Raw genomic sequence first — 18220 nt, 5'->3', positions numbered from 1 at the left:
ATAGCTAGCATTGGATTATTGGTATACTCAAATGTCTGCAGCCACAAATCACAATGAAGATGTCTGAGTGCAACTCAAACCTTTGCCTGACAGAAAAGTCCCGAAAGAAAAAAGTTTTTTTTTTTGTTTTTTTTTATCTATGTAGAATATACAAGACGACCAAATTTAAGACCTGTGACGAACAAATTATATTTTCTTTAAAAAATGAATTCAAGACATTTTAAGGTCTTGCTTTTAGATACATAAATTTAAAACTTTTTAAGGATGCATGAACACTAATAATAATTTCTAAAGCTTGGTGGTTATGGGCTGTGTGTTTTCCAGCATGAATGAGAAGTCAGTCAAGGAATAGACAAAACGATCAATTACAGGACATAATATGGCGTCACAATTGGTCAGAAAAGTTATTATGATAATAAATTTGATATAGTAGCTAATAAAACTCTTTAAAACCTCTAAACTGTTGAATTTGTTTTCTTCAGTCCCCCATAGAAACCAATAGAATCAGTCCAAAAAAAGATATGAGAAATTAATTATAATGTACTGTTACATTAAAGTTTGTCTGTATTTCTCCTTCTTTAGCAAATTAACAAGTTGCCAATCTGAATTTAGATATTTCAACACAGTTTCACTCAGCAGAAGGTTTGGTTTTTAACTTGGATTTGTTAAAAACAGAGCTGCTGCKCAAAGCTRAATAAATAAAGCAGAAATATTCAACCTTTTATTTTCTAATTCTGAAATATTGTAGTTACTTCAAACTAAACAGAGATGATAGATTTCAGAATCATTATAAAATCATATCACAAAAAACAAAAAGAAGCAGCGGCCCACCTTGTGAACCACCAGAAGGTCACGGTGGACAGAAAGCCTGCTGTAGTTTCAGGGCACGGATTCTGAGGATAAATCAAAAGAGGAACTCAAGTCAGGGCAGTTAAATATATATAAGACATAAACATGCTGCATAATGCTGCAACGTGTGGGACTCACAGGGTCAGTGACCACATTGGAGAAGAGAGGAGGTTTCTCATTCAAGCAGCAGAGGATGAGCTCTAGGAGGATCAGACCGAAGTAGAAGTAGAAGGAGGTGAAGCGCAGCTTGTCCGAAACGCCGGCCTGAAATGCACAAAAAAAGGAAAAAGAAATACTATCAATTATTTATCCAGAATAAAATAAGCTTAGTCTGATTTAACTTCAGACAGAGAAAAAAAATGTGTTTGTGTCTTTATATTAAGTGTATGAAAATGTCTGGTTAATAACCAAGTTTCCAAATTTGGGCGTTTAGACAAACGTTAGATTCCACTTTATTACAAAACTGTGCAGTTTCAATATCAAGCATTTCGAAGGACTTCATACAGAAACCAATAACTTTCCAAACCTTGACAACGCCAAATTGAAATTSAAGGATTTCAAGCACCTGTAGGAATCCCAAAATAAACTTTAATTTTGCACATAACACTCCACACTGGAAGACATTTTAAATATCCGAAATAAAACAAAACAAATAGAAGGGAAATTTTTAAAAAAACACACACAACCGAAACTTCAAATAAAACAGAATTTGAAATCTCTGCATTTCAAAAAAAATTAATCATTTTCATTTATCGTGATTATTTGCTCAGGTTTCCCCCCAGAAATCTTGCCACGACTGGTGGTTGGATGCATTCATCCAGTGGCCCGTCGAGTTTCTGAGTTAAAAAATGTTTAAAGTCGACAGGAAATTTTAAAATATCTCTTGATAATTATGTGTCATTGAAAGATTAGAAGATTAATANAAGGATTTCAAGCACCTGTAGGAATCCCAAAATAAACTTTAATTTTGCACATAACACTCCACACTGGAAGACATTTTAAATATCCGAAATAAAACAAAACAAATAGAAGGGAAATTTTTAAAAAACACACACAACCGAAACTTCAAATAAAACAGAATTTGAAATCTCTGCATTTCAAAAAAAATTAATCATTTTCATTTATCGTGATTATTTGCTCAGGTTTCCCCCCAGAAATCTTGCCACGACTGGTGGTTGGATGCATTCATCCAGTGGCCYGTCGAGTTTCTGAGTTAAAAAATGTTTAAAGTCGACAGGAAATTTTAAAATATCTCTTGATAATTATGTGTCATTGAAAGATTAGAAGATTAATACCTGAACACCAACTATAAAGTTGTAAAAAATGCTAACATTTTAAAGAGAGTTAAATAAATAAGCAATACCAAGCCTGGTGGGAGCACAAGTAAAGCCTGGTGGCCCTCCAGGCTTATGATACAGTGAGGGAAACCCTGATTGATTAATTGCATATTGCGGCCTCAGACAAATCAAATAACCGAAAACGAAAGTCGTGTGAAAACGAAACGACGGTGACTGTTTTTAATGTAAAGCTGTTTTAAAGCCGCAGTGCGTGTTGAGCAGCTAACTGATGATTCATCAGAGCAGAAAGCCTGAATAATGCATGTGTCACTCTATAAAGAGAAGAGCAGCAACAAAATACAACATTCTGCATCTTATAGACACTTGAAAGTGGCTAATAAGTTTATAATAAGCTTCAGTCTAGGTATCAAAATTAAATGAAAACATTTTATTCTTCCAATAATTAATAAATATGTTTAGCATTTAGCAGCAATAGAAATATATATTTTTGTTTTAATTAAAATCTATTATTATTTCATGTCATACACTTTTTTGAAAGTACGGCTTTTTTTTTACCAGCCTAACATGGAAATCTCACGGCGGCCCATACTTGTTTTCCTGTATAGGTCAGAATGAGAATATTAACCTTATAAACAGGTTAGCTGGGGGCAAAGCCTCCTCTGATTATGGAGCTTAATCCAATAGCTCGGGTATTTAAACACGAGCTCAAACCTTCACACAAAAAGCAAGCGGCGATGCCAGAGAGAGCAGAGGAGCAAAGCCTCCWGCAGTGCGAACAACRCTGACCTGGAAAACGCCTACGCTGCACCGACTCATGCTTTATGACCCGTAAATGAACATTTAGCTGCGACGCTGCGTCACAGCAGAGTCAAACTTTGAGTCTGGTTTCGGGGGATTTTTTTTCGGGGCCCCAWAGTGGTTAGACCATGTTTAAAGTCATSTGTTTCTCTCCTGATTGGGGATTCTGCTCATCTGTCAGAAGAGAGACTTGAATCATTAACAACCTCTCAGATGTTAGAACGGGTGATGACTCAAATGTTTACTGTTTATGTCGTCTAGTAGAAAGTGCTTACATTCCTAAAAGTAACTATCATCTTCAGCCGTGTGCATCAAACGGGTTTCTGTCCATATAAAGAATGAAGATGAAGACGTGGTGGGTGAAAGTCTTCATCTGCTACGCTGGTTTTCTATTGTTTTGTATTGGTTTTCTCAGCATTTTTACTACTTTCTTAGCTAGCATGTTGGTTTTAACCAGTCATAAATGCTGGGAAAGTTGTACGACTGTGAGAAAATATAATCTGGTGAAAATCTGGGTCCTAAAACTCAACACAGGGACACCAATAATCCTGGAAGTGTTTTTTTTGTTTTTTGTTTTTACTGTATCATCTCATTCCAAAATAGTTGGAGAAAACAGCACACAGAGCTCTGTGAGTAAAGTGCCATAAATATTWAAAAAACGGATGTTTTGGCATGTTACATTTAGAAAAGGTGGTGGCAGCATCATGCTGAGGGGTTGCTTTATTTAAGCAGAGAAACTAAGACTTGACGACTGATGTTCACAGACGCTCTTCGTCCAGTCTCACTGCAGTATTTAACTTTATTTTTTTATTTKTCAAAAAATGCTTTTTACATGTTTGTTAAACGTGTCACTATGACGGTATAATATGAAACTAATAATCTGTGGGGGCGGGGGGGAGGAAATCAAGCCTTTCCACCTCCTCCTACGGCCATCTGCAGAAACACACCTAACCAGAAACAACCAATCAGAACCAGGAGGAGGGTCTTTGCGCTGTCAATCACCCTACTGTATTCCCAAGAACATATCCGACAATGTACAGCGATATTTTAAAWATCTCTACATTTAGCTGAGGCTCATTCGACAGATTAAAAGTATCTTTTAAAAATAACAACCTTTATTCGGGCTTTCAGCAGTTAAATGTCATGTAAGCCTGTGGCAGCAAATCAATTTATCGCGTRATAAATTAAAACAAGCTCAATAACTTCTTCTTATGTGATTGTTTTTCTATAAAGGCTTTAAAACATCTGTGTGTGATGACTCTATATAAAGTGTTTCACTTAGTAATAAAGTTCCTAAAATAATTGAACTGTTGAACATTTACATTTATTGAATGGGCCTGTAAGCTTGTGGCTTTAATAAGACACAAATGTACAAAAAAGTTTGAGCACGACAGTCACCGCTTGCTTAAAATAACCAGTACAACTCCATAAATATATACTGTATCATATCCTGTTATTACAGTTGATATGTATGCGCTGCCATGTTGTGGATGAATTTTCAACAAAACCTGTGCTTTTTTTTAAAAGAACAGGAAAAAAACAACGTTTCTTTCCTTTGAAGCGGTCGTATTTATTAGGTCACTCGTCCTTCTGCTCTTTTCCCCGGGAAAGTCTCAAACTCAGCTAGCTGAGGAGCTTACAGCGCTGAAAGGCAACAATCTAAGAACTCAGCCATGTAATGACCTGCGTCACTGGAATTAAAGCGCATGCCTTCCTGCTTCCAACACACGAGTTGCAGTTTGTTGTCATTTCTTTTTCACACTTCCTGCCCGTCTCGCAGCCTGCGGGTTCATTTGATGCGGAGTCGGCGCGGCGCGCACGCTGTAAGTGAGCCGCCAGGAACAACAAGTCCAGTATTCTGCTCCCTGTGCTTAGTGTTGCCCTGAGCCGACCCCTGCTGAAACATCTACTCACTGTAAACACCACAGCAGCTCCCAAAAACAACACACAGGCAGTGATCAAGTGACCTGAAACGACTTGGGAGTCTGAGTGGTGCATTATGTAAAAGACTGCAGAGAACAAAAAAGAAATAAAAAAAAGGCAGATTTGGCACAGTTAGGAGCTGCAGAGCAAAGTTATTAGACTAAAACTGACAAAAGCTGAAATTGAGAAAACATTTTCGTGAACTGAAATGAATAAAAGCAGTACTTAAAGTCCCTACACTGGCTCCCTGTAGCTCAAAGAAGAGACTTTAAAATAGTGTTGTTAGTATATAAATCACTGAACTGTTTAGCACCACAATACATTAAAGATCTGTTATTGCTGTACCAACCATCTAGACCCCTCAGATCTTCTGGTACTGGGCTGCTCTGCATCCCCAGAACCAGAACCAAACGGGGAGAAGCAGCATTCAGTTTCTATGCACCACAGATTTKAAACAAACTTTCAGAAAACTTCAAAACAACTGAAACACTGGGTGCCTTTAAATCTAAACTTAAAACCCACCTGTTTAGAGTTGCTTATGGCTAAATTAGGGTTAGAGTGCGGGTTTTGATGTCTTCGATGTTTTAGATGTTTTTATCTTTACTTTTTATCCATTTATTAATTTCTTTTTATTTCTCTGTCACTGTTTACCTTTTAATGAAAACGTCCCAGTAAAACGATGTTTAACTAAATAAAGTCCTACAGGGTTTAGAGTCCCAGTTGACGGCGTTTCAACTAAAAACCTAGAGGTTAGAGTCCTTGTCAAACGGTGTTTTTGACTAAAGTCCCAGAGGGTTAGTCCCAGTTAAACGACGTTTAACTGAAGTCCTAAAAGGGGTGCGGGTTTTAAGGTTTTTATCTTTTTTAATCTTTTTTTTTTTATCTCTCTCACCGTTTATTCAATGTCACATGCTCTTTTTATTTTAATTATGTAAAGCACTTTGAAATGCCTTGCTGCTGAAATGTGCTATACAAATAAAATATGATTGATTGATTAATGAGGGAAAAACTACAACTAGCTGGAGCTATGTAGTGCACATATAAACTAAGTAAATTACGTCACTCAGTGGTCCTCCTGACGGCCCGAACGCCAGTCTACAAAATCGAAACAGCAAAAGTTGGAAAAAAACACGAGAGTCAATCAGTTGTTTAACAATAATTGAATCCATTTTGTTAAAAAATGATCTTCTGTTAAATATTTATTACTGAACCGATGCATGCATAATCACAATGCAATACTTTGGTTAATTTTTAGGTGCAGAATTTTAAAAAGGCAAAAGATTGAGTCACACGCAATCGTTTTCATTGTGTTCTTTGACTTGAAGCTACAGGTAACTTATTGTTAGCTAGCTAGCTACCAAGGTCAAAGAATAAAAAAACTCAAACTAAACAATGTTTAATAGAAAACTAGCAATCCTACTCTAAAAACYAATTAAAACTAACCGAATTAGTCAAAAAGTAACAGCRAAATACAACTAAACTATAATGAAAAACCCCAAAACTATTGAGGTGGTCTGCACTCTTACTTGGCTGGAGGCCTTCAGGATCTTGGAGCGGAAAGGCACGATGGCGCACAGTACGGACAGGAACCAGAAGATGAAGAGGACCCCCGAGGACTGGACCCCGTGTAACCTCTCGTACTGGATCAGRAACGTGGCCAGCAGCTGAGASAGGAAGAGGAGGAAAAAAAGGAGAAACTGAGTTTTATATTAGCCGGAGCAGAGCGGCGGAGGTCGCGTTAGGTGAGCTGCACTCTGACTGCATTCTGATTACAATCTGTTTTCCATCAAACATCGGGTCAGACTCCCGTTAATCCACAAATTTTCTGGAATTGCCGTAAACCGGCGCAGCTCTTCTGAAGTGTACGGATTATCTGAGCTGTTCATCTGAGCCTTTTTAGCGCTCCATCGCTGCTAAATSCTGGAGYCAGAGCCGCAGGGGGAACCGAAACTAGCYGTGATCCGAGATTACGGACTACGACTTTATATTAAACTGTGAGCCTTTATCAGAGATCAGATGGGAAAGTGGATATCTTTGGGCTTAAATGTCGGATTTACTGATGCTTTTGCAAAACAGGAAAAAAAGAAAAGTCACAGCAAACAGAAGATTAGTGACCATGGATCAAATCAGAACATCATGATTTGCTAAGATCAGATGGGAGAAGGTTAAATACTGGAGCAGGTCTTGAAGAAAGAAAAGGGCTGCAATGATTAGTTAATGATCTTTATGACATCTGATGGTGATGTTCCTCCAGAGATCAGCGCATTCTTTCCGTTACRACTCAGAGAAACAAGAGCGCATTTATATTCAGCTGTCCTCCGTCTCAACCTCAGGTCGTCTGCAGCCTCCATCAGTCGGAATTAGATTTTTTAAAAATCACACCCATTAACCAAAAACATATGTAAAAACATGTAAATGTGGCGAGAACGAACCCAAGCAAACCAGTAGCTAGACATTAACATTTATTGTAATTCTGCTTCACAAAATATGACAGACTGCTGCAATTCAACAAGTGTTTTCTATCATTTTTTAAAATTAACTCAATATGTGCAAATCTAACTAGTTTAACATAAAAGAAAAACGTCTTTCTTCTCAGAGTTAAACTGAACACTGAAGTATTTGTCACAAAAAAACTGCTGAAAGTATTTTAATTTCTTCCATCTCTGCACTAAAGTAATGACTGCAGTGTTTTTATGTTTCACCTTCATGATTATGCTGAAAGTATTGYCAGTGATCGTTTCCTTACTTTAATTCTTTCAGTTTGTCTTGTAACCCGGGTCTCTGCATATTTCACAAAGTCAAATTTAAGACTTTTTAAAACCTTTTTAAGACCATTATGAATTAAATTTAAGAACTAAATATTCACAGAAATGTACGAACTTTGTTCAGACAACTGGAGATAACTTTCCATTTACCTGTTAAAAACACACAAAAAAAGCTAGCTAGCTAGCAAGGTTAGCCTCAAGTCAAAGAACGCAATAAAAATGTTTGCATGCGTCTCAAACTTTTGCTTGAAAGAAAAGCCACACAAGAATATATAGAATATATGAGATTAAATAGTCAGGAAAATTTAAGACCTGCGATTAATGTATTTAAGGCCAACTTACTTTTTTTTTTATATGAATTTAAGACAATTTAAGKTCTTAATTTTAGTTATATATTAAGGTACGAAAGTCTTAATTTAAGACTTTCTAAGTGTCTGCCCTGACATGACATTCTTACAGCAAATTCTGCAACAGGTTCCCATGAAATGAACGACGAGACGAGTTGTTTGCCTTCACATTTATACGTTTTCCTATAAAAACAGAAGGTTTGGCTGCCTTCACCGCTGGATACCAGCTTGAATGCTTAACCACAGGGGAGCTGCATGAAATTCAGCTCCACATGACACTGCTGCGTTAGAGCACAACAATCTTATGCTAACAAAGTTTGTTAGAACAATAGCTAGCATATCATTTTCATACGAGACGAAACCTGCATTCTTAATTTTTAAAAAAATCTGTAGGGAGTGCTGCTGGTCCCATCTGTTATCACTGCGACAGCATCACAGATGTGTGCTCCACACTTTGAATTTGCATATGCAAAAATAAATGTACAACCCCTATGCTGCAGGACATACAGTCCATGAATGGCCTTTTGTAAAGCTGTCGCTCTTTGACCCATGCTACGCTGCACGTTCCTTACCATGGTGATGCCGAGCACCAGCGGGGTGATGAAATAGATGGGGGGTGGGGACTGACCCTCCTGCAGCTCGTAAAATGTGTAGAAGAGGTCGGCCCAGCACACGATCCAGAGCAACAAGCCGAACGCCTGAGGGAAAAGGAAAAGCAGAGTGAGAATAAAACAAATGAAACAACAGAAAAACAAAGAAGAGGTGGGAGAAACAGGAGAGAAGAGTTCAGCAGTTCACTTCCGAGTGGGAAAAACGGGAAGTTGATTATTTAGTTTTTATTTGTCTGTGGTGTGACGATTTGAGTGAAGCCTTCCTTTACTTCACCTGTTCTGTTTTACAGATCAAAGGTGCATGTGAATTAAAATTAAACACACTTTTTAAYAGTTTCTATTGTTTATGAATACACTTATCCAATAGTAAAGTTCAAGCACTTTTCAAGCATTTTCAAGGTAAGTTTTCAAACCTTTCCAGCACCACACTTTGGAGATGAAAACAGAATAAATTAATTAAAAATGACAGATTCAATTCACTATTAAATGACATCATTTATTCCTGTGGTAGTACCCTACATTGCAGGGACAAAGAAAGCTAAAACACAGTTTTGTTTTGAAAATTCTCTCACTTGGTCCAAGAACAAAGCAAAAATTTTACAATTTCAATAACCTAATTAAAATATAAGCCAACATTTTTTTCAAATACACAGATTAATAAATCGTTGAGCCACTAGGAGCAATAAATATTCATTACATTGAAACAATCCAAACAAATCATGATAAGGTAAATTATCTTAGAGTTCAAATTAAGTACTTAAACACAATATACATTTAAAAATATGTATTTTTTAACGTTCTCTCAACGTTTTCTGGCTTTTAGCAAATAGAAATCATTTTGGTAATTCTAAATTACCTGAAACAAGAAAACAATTGTCTTATTTAACTTCTGACAGTGAGGAAAAAAATGTGTGTGTTTTCATTCAGTGTATGAAAATATCTGGTTTCAACTCTAAATAAAATATAAAATTTTAATCAAACATTTGATGGCACTTTGTTACAAAAAGGCACACTTCGAAAATCACACACTTTCATGGACTCCAAACCTTGAAAACACCTMATTTAAATCAAGCATTTCAAGCACCTGTACGAACGCTGTCGATTCAGAAATCTGGACTTTAAGTTTCAGGCTCCTCCATGGTCGAGCTCCTTCCTATATTAATGAACTATTAACCGTTTTTTTCCCTTAAGATCTTATTTAATGCGACAATGTCCCACTTACTGTTTTGAACCTGTTCAGCAGCGACATCATGATGTACCCTCGGCTGCTCTTCTTCAGGTAGTAGATGTAGGCCGGAGAGGCTACCCACAGGAAGACGCAGGGCAGCCATGCCAGGACGGACAGCTGGAAACACTCGGAGAGGTCGGGCAGGTCCGCGTGGAACGTCTGGTTGGGTTCCTGCAGAGGACCAGATGATTGGTTAGTTCACACAACAGGGCGCCTCAAAAAAGAAAAACTCCAGATTACAACACCTGGGTCATCTCACTGGACAGGACAGAAGCTTCAAAATAGACTGAATCAGAGTCAGAGAGATTAAACAACACGGTTATGGTTAATTTTTTAGATAAAGTAAAGGAAAACAAAGTAATMSTGAGCAAAAACATCTCAGTTGTTACTTTGTTGCACCAGAAGCCCAACAAAACTTTCCTCAGTGCCTGGAGTCAAGGAGCAACAGACTTCCTCCCTCCAAAAAGTGTTCATAGCTCTTGAACTTCACCACATTTTGTCACCTTACAACCATAAACCTCAGTGTGAGTWCAAGTTGATTCTTTTTTCTATTTTCWGATGACAAAGTCTGGATTATCATTTTATAAACAAAGCTTCTTCACAACTATTATTCTTTAAATGTCTGTTTTATTCCTTTGTCTTCATGGTGCTRCCTGTTCACTAATGTTCTATAACGAAGCTCTGAGAACATCTCAAATTAAAATACATGCAGAGGAACTTCGTTTACTTATCATTTGAGTTGTCAAAGTCTCTGAGCGTTTTTATTGGGGACCAAAATTGCGACATTTGTTACATTTTCAGCTGATGCGGTTCGCTTTCACACTGCAAGCTAAACTCGTCAAAAACCTGATCACCTCCGCATCTGTGGTGGCGCTGTATACAGATCCACAGAAGGAAACGACACAAAAACCGCTGAGGAAAACATGAGGGCGGCTTCCTTAATCACAAAATGTAAACAAATGTGGAGTGACATCCGATTTTAGCTTGTGTAGGATTGGATTGGTTTGTAAAAGACCACAGGCCATTTCTCCCGCTAGCGTCGGACTCGTTTGTTTTGGTTAAATTTACCCATAATGCCCTGTGCTAGACTCTGCTTCCTGCTTTTGGAGCAGGTCTCTGGTCCACTTTGYGTTCAGATAGGCATTCAAACAGAACCAGAGTTCACTTCAACTGAACCAAGACCAAGGTTTGTAGGCAGCTCAGACTTTGTAGGCAAACAACTAGAGTTCGATTAAAGCGGACTAAACGGTTTGGTGTGAACGCGTCCTAAAAACATTTATGAAACCATGAATTATTTTCTTTTCAACTTCTTTTTGCTCTGTGACATAAAACCCACTCAAACACATTCAAGTTTGTAGCGGATGCAAGAAAGTTCAAAGGTCATGAATGCTTTTCAAAACACAGTAGCAGCTGGAGGATCAGGTTTACATTGTGGAGCTCCTTTCATGCCTGACGTGCATTCCTATTACCTGTAGGAATATTTTGGCCCTTTGCAGATTCCTACACAACTTCTTGAGGTGAGGAAAGGAGACATTTTGAACTGACTTTGACAACTAACAACTAGGGTGGACAATATGGACCTAAACATTCTACATTTCTTCCAGTGGCAACTTTCTATTTATTGAATTTACACTCATAAAAAGACACGAAAAGACATTTTACTAGAATTGATTAGGTATTTCTCATCTTTATTAGAAATAACCTTCAAAATGCTTCAGACTGAAGAGAAGCAACCAAAGCTGCAGGAATCTGACACACYATCCTTCTAATACGAGATGAAGAATCTGTCTTCATCTGCTCCCCGTAGCGATTTCAGTAAACAGTTATTTGTTGCCTCTTAAATGTACAAGAGTGGTATTAAAAGATTTAATGCAAGAGTGCTATTAAAAATATCCAATATTTCAAAGAGTGCTTAACGATATTAAAAAAGACACTGTCCACTGGCTCTGAAGGCCAACATTTGGGTTGCCTGAGGCACTTAAAGAAAATAAAAAATCAATATTTGCCCCCGTCGTGAATCTGGATCTGACCTCTGTGTACAATTGTGTACAGTGGATATACTGTAGTCACCACACTGTAAAAAGAATTAAGATTTTTTTCAGATTTTTTTTGTTTGTTTTTTGTGACACAAACATTTCAGATTATTAAACAAATCTGAATGCAAAGATAACCATCAAATCAAACATTTCTGAAAAAAGGGTCATTCAAAGTGTTCAAATGTGTTAATCAATAATCCATTTTTTATGGTTCAAAGCAACTGTAGACAGGCGGGTTGTTAGTATTAATTTAAAGGAGCTCAGTGTTTCAGCTGTCTTATAATCTTATTTTCTTTTATAACTTGCAGTAGTAGATGTTTAATAAGAGGGCTAAAAGGACTGAGCCTTGGGGAACCCCGTATGTAAACTATAAAACAAACAGTCTCCAAGTAAAGATTTTACTAATCAAAGCAAAACAAATATGCAATTGAGCAAATAAGTTTTCTACTGAACTCTAAATCAGCTGTGCAATTCAAGATTCTTATTACTTTTTCTCCTATTTTCATTTTGAGAACAAAACAAGAATACTTTTAACTGCACTGTGTCTGACTTCGAGATTTTTCAGACTTGAAAAATGTTAACCTTAATATAAAGTTGTGCCTCTTACTTAGAAGAAATCAATGAGTGTTCAACCAGTGAACTATGAATGAACTTAAACTCTTACAGCTACACTCCATGAGTTGTAACAGTGATTCAGCATTAATGCGMGACTCYGTCACGTTAAAACTTGTACAATAGTTGTGACTCATCCTTTAAGGTTGTTGGAACAATAGGAACAGCGGAAACCATTCGGAGGTGAAAGATAAAGTAAACATATTTCATACTGCAGTGAGTCGWGACCCCWAGTGCCGCTTCTTTGGACAAACACGTCTGAAAGCCCGCCCACAGGCAGAACCAAGATAAACACAGCTGCCAACCTCCCCTGCTCCGCAGACCACTCCTATCAGTAACCCGTGTCCACCACAAAGTGAGTGAGCAGAAGAAGAGTGGAGAAAAGAGATAAAAATGTCTGCGTCTACCTCAGAGACCCATTCCGAGGGAAAACATTTTGACTGCTTGACTAAACAAAAATAGAAATTTGGTACGTTTTAGTTTTAGGTATCGAAATGGACAAATTCAGCTTGACGTCTCATGGCTTTCTTTTCACTTGAGACCTTCTCTATATCGCTCTATTTTAATAATTCAAACATAGAAATATACCGTAATATGTGTGTCACAACGCACAGTGGAAACCAACTTTGTGATAMGGCATAAACTAACAGCCCACATCTTCTGCTCTTGAGGGTTCAGCCGATCAGCATTAAGGAAAAAATAATGGTGGTCTTGGATTGGCTGGTTCTGCAACCACCAGTCAAAGCATGTCTAGCAGCATTTCTACTGGGTATTTCTAGTATTTCAAATATGCTCTACAAAAAAAAAAAAAATCATTAAAAAAAATTTGCTAATACATTGGCATTAGAAAAATGAAGAGAAAAATCAAATAACCTGTTTAAAATATTAAAAAAATGTGAACAAGTTCAAATTGTGTGAATACTTTTGTGAGACACTGCACACCTGACAGTAAGTTAGCAATTGCTGAAAATGACAGAGGCTTAACTCTAAGTAGGACTATCTAAATCCCCAGTTGTTGCCTTTACTGTTTCATATAGAGCTTAACTAAGTCAGAGGACTCCAAAGCTCTTTACACTGCAGTCAGTCATTCATTCGCACATTCACACGCATGATAGTCTAAACTACTGAAGATATGTAGATGCAGTGCAAAGAAAAACGTATGTTGGACTGATTTTGCCAACATCGGCAATCATTAAAGAAATAAAACAATATCTTAAGACAAATTAATGTGGCAAATATTCCAACAAAAAATAAATAAGAACTTTACAAACTTATTTGATTACAGTGTGGCAAAATTTCCAACAGTTTTGATTTAACATTGTTTAATCTTCAATTTTTTTGATTTTTCAAAAGATTTTTAGTCTTATTCAAATTTTTATTTATTGTCACTTTCTTAGATCATTCATTGATTTATTTTCTCGTATTTCCTTTTGTCATTTTCTCTTCTGTTTTTTTCTAATTTACCTTTTTTCCCCTTCATGTTGCACTTAGTTTTTCCTTCTGAATCTTTGCAGGCGCTAAATTAACCATTGGAGAAGATGGTCTAGTGGGAGRGCATTCAGAGCCCGCTTCTCACCTATTGGCCAATATCAAGATCCAAGCTGGGAAAGATTTATATTTTTCATTGTTCGATACAATGTTTCCCACATTAATTACACTTTCAAGCCATTTATATATTCCTACTTTTATTGCCAATGTTGGCAGGATCAGTCTTCCRTAGAAACAAAGGCGCTTCTAAAAACAGGCCAATTATTTGTAGAAACAAATTATTCTGGAAAGATTTGAAGCAGAGACAGAGGAAGCAAAGCCAAAGAGTTGGAGAAAAAGGCAAGAAATTACATCAATGTAAATAGTTTATATTATCTGAGGCCAGTTCGGCGAAGGCAGAGATCATGTGAGGAATTTAACTATTCGAGAATTTTATACAAACAAAATACAGCTTGGACAGGAAATGAAGTAAATCATTTCCTGTCCAAAAGAGAAACAAGAGCCACAGATGGAGCTGTGATAACCGATACGGAAGAAAATTTAAAAAAGGAGTTATGYATGTCTTCAACTTAATGTCGCAAGATGTATAGTTCATAATCTCACAYGCAGCACCATTCCTTCCTTATTAGTTACCCAACATGTTTCCTTTGAGCCCTGAGATGTGAGGAAGAGGTAAAAAGGGGAAAAAGAAAAGATAGAGAAGCTAAATAAAAGAGACAAAAATTTGTTTATCCATCTCCCACTCCATCCCAATATCATTCATAAACAACATTCCTTCATATTTCGATTCCTCTGTTTGAGGCAGAAACCCAGACGAAGCAATTCTGATTATAATCAGTCATATGTGCCTCAAAGCTTTAGAACAAAATGAAACATTTTTATTTTATTCTGGCTTTTATGGCSAGGATTTATTGAACCCTCAAACCTGCGTTTGAATTGTTTGTGCAGCAAATCCTGTTAGCTCCCCCTCCCCCAGTTCCACTGAGCAGCAAGAAAAAAACGTAAATTTGAAATTTAAAACTATGCTTCCAAACCACACAAAGGAGGAGGTGGAGTGGAAACTGATTGACTGCTGTAAAGAGTTCACACCCAAACCACTAGAACAAGTTTTTAATCAGGTTTAAAATTAATGTACAGACATAAGTCTGAGTGACACAAGTTCCTCRCATTTTGGGTGAACTTCCAAGTATTCTTAGAGGCAGCTTTGCTGCATAAACACACTCCCTTTTAAAAAAAAAAAGAAAAAGAAAAAAAAAWWTAAATTAAATTAGATGCAAAGTTGTGTTTTACGATTAGTGGCAGATGATTTTGCAACTGCTCAAGCATTTGTGGAACGCTTAACCCGCAAATATCAAGCTACAGAACCATAATTCAAGAAGTTAGCACAAAATGAGAAGTATAGTTCGCATTAAGAGGAAATGTGTGAAGGGTGTTTAGAAAAACAAAGGGAAACATAATTGCAAAAGTAGAAACATAATTTCTACTGATAATCATCGAAAAAGGGGGAAGCTGCTGTTGAACCATTATTGTCTAACAGTGTAGTTCAGGCATCCCAGAGAGCTGAAAGACAGCGACGACAGAGCGAGGCCCGTCGCGCCTTTTCATTCCTCCTCCTGTTGCTATGAGATGAAGATGACACAACTAAACTGTAGCTATAGTTATTTCCTCTCCAGCGACTCTTTATTCCTCTGGAGGAGAGTTGCAGAGCATGCAGGTATCGACAGGAAAACCAGACTGAAATGTGGCCTTTAAAATTTCTGTTACTGATTGYAACCACACGTGTCACTGAACGGGTTTGAATGAGCTGGTTACTTGGCAACTATGCTATCAAACCGTTTGTCCATAAAATGAAGGGGAAAGCCTACATTTGCCTCGTCGTTCGAATTTTAATGCTGGACTCAAAGGAGGCAAAAGGAAATCCAACATTTTCATTATGACGCAATTGGAGGAAAGAAAAAAAAAACAGATGGGAAAGAAAGTCTGAGAAATGTATCAGACTAGAAAAGGATTACACAGCTGTTTCTGCTGTAGTGAACCAGAGTTAGAATCATTATCTTCAAACGGAGAAACCCTGGAAGAGAGGCAAATCTTCCCTGACMTGACAGAGTTACCCCAATAGCACCAAGTATTTCTCCATTCTGTTCTTAGCACAGCCTAAAATGTACAACTTTGCTAACTCAACAATGTCACATTTGAACACAGCTAAAGCACAACAGGAACGCCATCTCCGCCTGTCAGGGTTGGTGTTACATGTGCTCGGCCTGCTTTGACCTCGTCAGATTTATGTTCTCTCCTAATAACTAAAGTCATTAATTTGACAAAGAGCAATTTCCTCTTCATAATTTGCAAGTTGGCTGGCAAAGAATAATCTGTTTAAACTCCCACTGTCAGCACACAAAGCAAGGCATATCCTGACAGTCGCAGCCAGTTGTTTATGCTATGTTAACGTGGACTGATATTTAAATAAGGATATAAAAGTCAATCCAAGGTATTGGCCGGGGTCTTTTTGAAATAATCAGCCTCACCAGRTTTGAGAAATTCCGACCCTTTCTCAGTGAGTCATGAGGCCACATTCTGTGCAGAAATGTTTTTTTTTTTTGTTTTTTTTTTTAAATCATTGAATTATAAACAAAACTGTATTTTACAGGCTGCACATGTTGATGGTAAAGAGAGAATCCTCCAACTTTCTGGGTCTTTTGCATGATGTGTTCAGATTATTTGGGCCAGATATTCCCAGGATCCTGATAAAGGTGTATAAAGAGAGCAGCTGGAACCCCATTACAGTGGATCTATCTGTGGATTTTTATGTGTAATGTAAACCCAAATTCATGAAAAATTTGCCWCTTCACTGATTTTTTTTGTGTGTAAATTTCATCTAAAATATTTGAAAGAAAATTCCAGTTAGTTAGCAGGAAAACCTAGGCACAATGCTACGGAAGAGTTTGGAGGCTCTGATTGGTTGTACCCCCAAGACCGGACTTCGGTGAACTATAGTTAAAAATAAGGAAATAGATTTTTCCAAGTGTTTTTAAATGGAAGATTTTAGCTATTTGCTGGTGGCTGTGGCTCCAAACTCATGACTACCAGGGGTCTGACTGTATTGCCAGATTATAAGGCTTTTTCTTTAAGTTTTGTTTCAAATCAAAACATCCTCAGGAGCAAGGAGCGAGTTTACCAAAGACTGGAGATGTCAAATCAGATGGATGTGTGGAAACTTAAGATAAAGCTACACCCCATAGGTTACATGTTAGATGATAGTAGACCCTAGGGAAGCATATTGAMCTGACCTGCAMAATCTCCATTTACTTAACACACAGAAGACAGTAGAGAGTGCAGAGTGTAGAAGGTCATTGGTGAGAGAGTTAAGTAAGACAGTCACAATCACACGTAGAGTGTTATTGGACTGATTTTATTGAAGTATYGGACTATGACAGAATGTCGATTCATCAGTAATGCGTTATATTTAGGTACAAATACCGCCTGTTTTCAATCATAGCAGTCAAGAAGAGCTGCAAAGATCTGAGCACACAACAGAAATATAATGATGAGTTTGACCAGTGGGACAGAACCCTGTCAGAGGTAGAGACAGTCACCGACATTGTTTTGTCTTAAGATTACTGCTGGCCTATCAGTAAATTCTGCGTAATCACAGAGGGCTTTTATTGACGGTAATGTGTCTACTCGTGTCGGAGCAGAAATGCTGGAAACCCAATATGTCTGCTGTGTACTCTCCCCTGTAGATTCAATGCCAAGGAATAATAAACGTCCTCCCCGAAGTTACGACGTTACAGAGAATATTGGAGCGACAGACAGATTGTGGCCAAAATGCGGCRCCAGATTCTGATCCATTTTGGGGAGTCATTCAGAAAAAAAAGTTAATTTGAGAAGAGTCAAACAATTAACCTGRTGGAACAGGCCTTAGCTGGTAAAACTAGAGATATTAGTTTTAGGCTACCACTTAACCTTAGATAAGAACGCGTAGTTTATAATGCAGCTAGAAGTGAAATCAATGCAAAATGGGGAAATTCCTTATTAACCTTTGAATTTTTATTGCGTATTGATTCGCCGGTTTCTCACCTGGTGACTGGAACCATTCATTATATCRAATTTCTCAGACATTTCTATAAACCCAACAAGTACAATGCCTTTCCTTCAGACTATGTTTGCCGTTTCTAATGACCTAGACCTTTCTGCTTTGCTTCTTGAGTTCCTGCYACACGACTGACTCAATACAGATTTGTAAAGTAAATAATAAGATGAGGTAG

General features: G+C 37.4%; 1 protein-coding gene across 1 annotated transcript in view; it reads right to left on the bottom strand.

The window, feature by feature from the left end:
* The window catches only part of abcc3 (ATP-binding cassette, sub-family C (CFTR/MRP), member 3), a 64319-nt gene that overhangs the window by 33615 nt on the left and 12484 nt on the right, over positions 1-18220 (bottom strand). Inside the window, exons 2-6 of the mRNA XM_017310712.1 lie at positions 9814-9990; positions 8553-8678; positions 6395-6532; positions 988-1113; positions 832-893 (exon numbers count right to left, since the gene is read on the bottom strand). Coding sequence (XP_017166201.1) covers positions 832-893; positions 988-1113; positions 6395-6532; positions 8553-8678; positions 9814-9990 — 629 coding nt within the window. The remainder of the gene's footprint in view (positions 1-831; positions 894-987; positions 1114-6394; positions 6533-8552; positions 8679-9813; positions 9991-18220) is intronic.

The sequence above is a fragment of the Poecilia reticulata genome, linkage group LG19 (assembly GCF_000633615.1).
Source record: "Poecilia reticulata strain Guanapo linkage group LG19, Guppy_female_1.0+MT, whole genome shotgun sequence".
In the NCBI taxonomy this organism is placed as follows: Eukaryota; Metazoa; Chordata; class Actinopteri; order Cyprinodontiformes; family Poeciliidae; genus Poecilia; species Poecilia reticulata.
This window is presented reverse-complemented; position numbering and strand designations above follow the sequence as displayed.